The sequence below is a fragment of the Oncorhynchus tshawytscha genome, unplaced genomic scaffold (genome assembly GCF_018296145.1).
Source record: "Oncorhynchus tshawytscha isolate Ot180627B unplaced genomic scaffold, Otsh_v2.0 Un_scaffold_339_pilon_pilon, whole genome shotgun sequence".
Classification (NCBI taxonomy): domain Eukaryota; kingdom Metazoa; phylum Chordata; class Actinopteri; order Salmoniformes; family Salmonidae; genus Oncorhynchus; species Oncorhynchus tshawytscha.
Genome location: NW_024609815.1, coordinates 587,501 through 592,950, shown reverse-complemented (window position 1 = coordinate 592,950; position 5,450 = coordinate 587,501). Strand labels below are relative to the sequence as shown.

General features: G+C 39.7%; 1 protein-coding gene across 2 annotated transcripts in view; it reads right to left on the bottom strand.

Annotated features, from left to right (window-relative positions):
* Nucleotides 1-3,795: 3,795 nt before the first annotated feature.
* LOC112237593 (probable cationic amino acid transporter) overlaps nt 3,796-5,450 on the bottom strand; it is a 19,081-nt gene continuing 17,426 nt past the window's right edge. For both annotated transcript variants that reach the window (XM_042318745.1, XM_042318746.1), the window contains exon 12: nt 3,796-5,450. This exon is cut by the window's right edge and continues 229 nt beyond it. In XM_042318745.1, the coding sequence (XP_042174679.1) occupies nt 5,375-5,450 (76 nt within the window). In that variant the 3' untranslated portion in view covers nt 3,796-5,374.

Sequence of the window (5,450 nt, the reverse complement as noted above, 5' to 3'; positions counted from 1 at the left end):
AACTGTATGTATTTACTCTAGCTAGTGAATGTAACTGTATGTATTTACTCTAGCTAGTGAATGTAACTGCATGTATTTACTCTAGCTAGTGAATGTAACTGTATGTATTTACTCTAGCTAGTGAATGTAACTGTATGTATTTACTCTAGCTAGTGAATGTAACTGTATGTATTTACTGTAGCTAGTGAATGTAACTGTATGTATTTACTCTAGCTAGTGAATGTAACTGTATGTATTTACTCTAGCTAGTGAATGTAACTCTATGTATTTACTCTAGCTAGTGAATGTAACTGTATGTATTTACTCTAGCTAGTGAATGTAACTGCATGTATTTACTCTAGCTAGTGAATGTAACTGTATGTATTTACTCTAGCTAGTGGATGTAACTGCATGTATTTACTCTAGCTAGTGAATGTAACTGCATGTATTTACTCTAGCTAGTGGATGTAACTGCATGTATTTACTCTAGCTAGTGAATGTAACTGTATGTATTTACTCTAGCTAGTGAATGTAACTGTATGTGTTTACTCTAGCTAGTGAATGTAACTGTATGTATTTACTCTAGCTAGTGAATGTAACTGTATGTATTTACTCTAGCTAGTGAATGTAACTGTATGTATTTACTCTAGCTAGTGAATGTAACTGTATGTATTTACTCTAGCTAGTGAATGTAACTGTATGTGTTTACTCTAGCTAGTGAATGTAACTGCATGTATTTACTTTAGCTAGTGAATGTAACTGTATGTGTTTACTCTAGCTAGTGAATGTAACTGTATGTGTTTACTCTAGCTAGTGAATGTAACTGTATGTATTTACTCTAGCTAGTGAATGTAACTGTATGTGTTTACTCTAGCTAGTGAATGTAACTGCATGTATTTACTTTAGCTAGTGAATGTAACTGTATGTGTTTACTCTAGCTAGTGAATGTAACTGTATGTGTTTACTCTAGCTAGTGAATGTAACTGTATGTATTTACTCTAGCTAGTGAATGTAACTGTATGTGTTTACTCTAGCTAGTGAATGTAACTGTATGTGTTTACTCTAGCTAGTGAATGTAACTGTATGTATTTACTCTAGCTAGTGAATGTAACTGTATGTGTTTACTCTAGCTAGTGAATGTAACTGTATGTGTTTACTCTAGCTAGTGAATGTAACTGTATGTATTTACTCTAGCTAGTGAATGTAACTGTATGTGTTTACTCTAGCTAGTGAATGTAACTGTATGTGTTTACTCTAGCTAGTGAATGTAACTGTATGTATTTACTCTAGCTAGTGAATGTAACTGTATGTGTTTACTCTAGCTAGTGAATGTAACTGCATGTATTTACTTTAGCTAGTGAATGTAACTGTATGTGTTTACTCTAGCTAGTGAATGTAACTGTATGTGTTTACTCTAGCTAGTGAATGTAACTGTATGTATTTACTCTAGCTAGTGAATGTAACTGTATGTGTTTACTCTAGCTAGTGAATGTAACTGTATGTGTTTACTCTAGCTAGTGAATGTAACTGTATGTATTTACTCTAGCTAGTGAATGTAACTGTATGTATTTACTCTAGCTAGTGAATGTAACTGTATGTGTTTACTCTAGCTAGTGAATGTAACTGTATGTATTTACTCTAGCTAGTGAATGTAACTGTATGTATTTACTCTAGCTAGTGAATGTAACTGTATGTATTTACTCTAGCTAGTGAATGTAACTGCATGTATTTACTCTAGCTAGTGAATGTAACTGTATGTGTTTACTCTAGCTAGTGAATGTAACTGTATGTATTTACTCTAGCTAGTGAATGTAACTGTATGTGTTTACTCTAGCTAGTGAATGTAACTGTATGTATTTACTCTAGCTAGTGAATGTAACTGCATGTATTTACTCTAGCTAGTGAATGTAACTGTATGTATTTACTCTAGCTAGTGAATGTAACTGTATGTGTTTACTCTAGCTAGTGAATGTAACTGCATGTATTTACTCTAGCTAGTGAATGTAACTGTATGTGTTTACTCTAGCTAGTGAATGTAACTGCATGTATTTACTCTAGCTAGTGAATGTAACTGTATGTGTTTACTCTAGCTAGTGAATGTAACTGTATGTGTTTACTCTAGCTAGTGAATGTAACTGCATGTATTTACTCTAGCTAGTGAATGTAACTGTATGTGTTTACTCTAGCTAGTGAATGTAACTGCATGTATTTACTCTAGCTAGTGGATGTAACTGTATGTGTTTACTCTAGCTAGTGAATGTAACTGCATGTATTTACTCTAGCTAGTGAATGTAACTGTATGTGTTTACTCTAGCTAGTGAATGTAACTGTATGTGTTTACTCTAGCTAGTGAATGTAACTGTATGTATTTACTCTAGCTAGTGAATGTAACTGCATGTATTTACTCTAGCTAGTGAATGTAACTGTATGTATTTACTCTAGCTAGTGAATGTAACTGTATGTATTTACTCTAGCTAGTGAATGTAACTGCATGTATTTACTCTAGCTAGTGAATGTAACTGCATGTATTTACTCTAGCTAGTGAATGTAACTGCATGTGTTTACTCTAGCTAGTGGATGTAACTGTATGTGTTTACTCTAGCTAGTGAATGTAACTGCATGTATTTACTCTAGCTAGTGGATGTAACTGCATGTATTTACTCTAGCTAGTGAATGTAACTGCATGTATTTACTCTAGCTAGTGGATGTAACTGCATGTATTTACTCTAGCTAGTGAATGTAACTGTATGTATTTACTCTAGCTAGTGAATGTAACTGTATGTATTTACTCTAGCTAGTGGATGTAACTGCATGTATTTACTCTAGCTAGTGAATGTAACTGTATGTATTTACTCTAGCTAGTGAATGTAACTGTATGTATTTACTCTAGCTAGTGAATGTAACTGTATGTATTTACTCTAGCTAGTGAATGTAACTGAATGTGTTTACTCTAGCTAGTGAATGTAACTGTATGTATTTACTCTAGCTAGTGAATGTAACTGTATGTATTTACTCTAGCTAGTGAATGTAACTGTATGTATTTACTCTAGCTAGTGAATGTAACTGCATGTGTCTACTCTACCAAGTGGTTTCAGTAAAACTTGAATACTGCTTAGAAATGGCTTCTAAACCATTATTAGATATGTAGTCAACCCTTAGTTAACTTGTTTCAATAGAAAAATTCCATTATTTGGGTCTTTTTATATTTGGTTCCAGGTGGATCCTGATTGAGTAGTTAACATTCATAATTGAGTTTGACCTAAACAAACCCTGTTGTAGTGATTATGAACCGTTCATAAGCAGAACGTAATATACCGTGAGTGACTTCAATCTATTGTACAGGTCTATGCCCCACTGGACAATTCTCATTGTAGTTTTGTTCTCTACAAAGTTAACAAATGTTGTGGACTTTGGCTTACCTTGTAAACACAGGGTGTGGAGTTAGTGGTGGTGAGGGGTGGAGTTAGTGGTGGTGAGGGGTGGAGTTAGTGGTGGTGAGGGGTGGAGTTAGTGGTGGTGAGGGGTGGAGTGAGCGGTGGTGAGGGGTGGGAGTTAGTGGGGGTAAGGGGTGGGTGGAGTTAGAGGTGGTGAGGGGTGGAGTTAGTGGTGGTGAGGGGTGGAGTTAGTGGTGGTGAGGGGTGGAGTTAGTGGTGGTGGTGAGGGGTGGAGTGAGCGGTGGTGAGGGGTGGAGTTAGTGGGGGTAAGGGGTGGAGTTAGTGGTGGTGAGGGGTGGAGTTAGTGGTGGTGAGGGGTGGAGTGAGCGGTGGTGAGGGGTGGAGTTAGTGGGGGTAAGGGGTGGAGTTAGTGGGGGTAAGGGGTGGAGTTAGTGGTGGTGAGGGGTGGAGTTAGTGGGGGTAAGGGGTGGAGTGAGCGGTGGTGAGGGGTGGAGATGAAACCATAGAACCACCAACTCCTAAATTTGCTACATATCATACCCCAGTTCCAGATCGACCAGTCCCCTTCACCCTATAGTTTCCCTTATCAAGGATCAGGGGTCAGTTTGGAGTAGGGTGCTGTTAGTTCTAGAATGTCTCTTAGCTGTCGGTCACCACATGCAAATACAGCATCTACAACCATGCTATACACATTAGCATGCTATCACATACACCAGCCAGCCACGTCACATAGCCACAGGCATGGAACACACACACACACACATACACACCCGCGCACACGCAGAGACATAATATTTACAGTAAGGAGCACAGAGTACCTACTGAAGCCCCTTTCTGGTTTTGGGTTCAGCTGAACTGTGTGTGTGTGTGTGTGTGTGTGTGTGTGTTTCACTGGACAACACAAGCGAGCCCACCCCTGAACAGCAGAGAGAACCCTGGGTAGTGGTTAGGGATAGAGGTCAGCAGTTAGGGGTCGTGGAGAGTAGGAGGGATCGCGTGGCATCTTTAGTTTAGTGCATTTGACAAGTAAGGCTTCCCCAAGGGGGTGGAGACCATAGAATTAGAGGGTTCTATGTTACTAAACACTCAGAGATATTTGTCTGATGTGAGAGCAATTCTCATCTCGTCTTCTTTCTAATATAGTAACATTCATTTGGAGATTTAGCACATCTGTAGGCAGAGCAGAGCAGGGTGGCGTCCATCACTCTGTTTAGAACAAATCTGTCATTTAGAACCTTTCCATTCTGAGCTCTAGTAACACAGCAACAGGGGCTTGTGGGGGGAGGGATGGGGGGGATTCATAGTGTGGGATGGAGCAAAATAAGTCACAAACACACTCCACTGGTAAGACCCTGAAGGGGACACAAATACAAGGTGTAAAAGCGTACACACACACAGCACCCAAAAAACACACACACATGCACACACAGATGAAGGCACTATTGCAAGCAAAGTCCAATTACTATGTGACACAAAAAACCCATCAGCCCCCTATTCCCAGATAGAGACTGGAGAGGCGGGTGTGTGTCTAAGAGTGTCTGTGTGTGTGTAGCTAGTTTCCTCTCTGTGAGATGAGAGAAGCAGCAGACACCTGGACCAGTGACAGGAAGTGACCTTGGCTCAGCGCTCTGACAGCTTCCCGTGTGTGTGGTGAACCAGGAAATGCTGACTAGTCGCTCCCAGTCTGTCATCACTCTGGACTGTCTATAGTGAGAGGAAAATACCTTCACTGTATGCCCATCACCAAATCAACCCAAAGAACCCGTGCACTGTTTCTGATTGGTAGTCTACAGCTTTCCTCCATAGGATCATACTTCCTTTGGAACTCAATGAAAAAAAAAATGTTTTTAAATAAGTAACAAGGGACCCACACAAACATTCACATGGACGCACTCACTCACTCGCACGCAGGCAGCCGGCAGAAGGCAGTACATTCAGTTGTTAACAACAGTAACATCTATCAATCCTCTCGGAAACATCCGTCCATTATTCCTTTCTCATCAGAAATCCATTGGGTCCTCCTCCGCTAGCGCTCTCTTAGCTCCTCCCTTTGGATCCATCCAATCATCATCATCA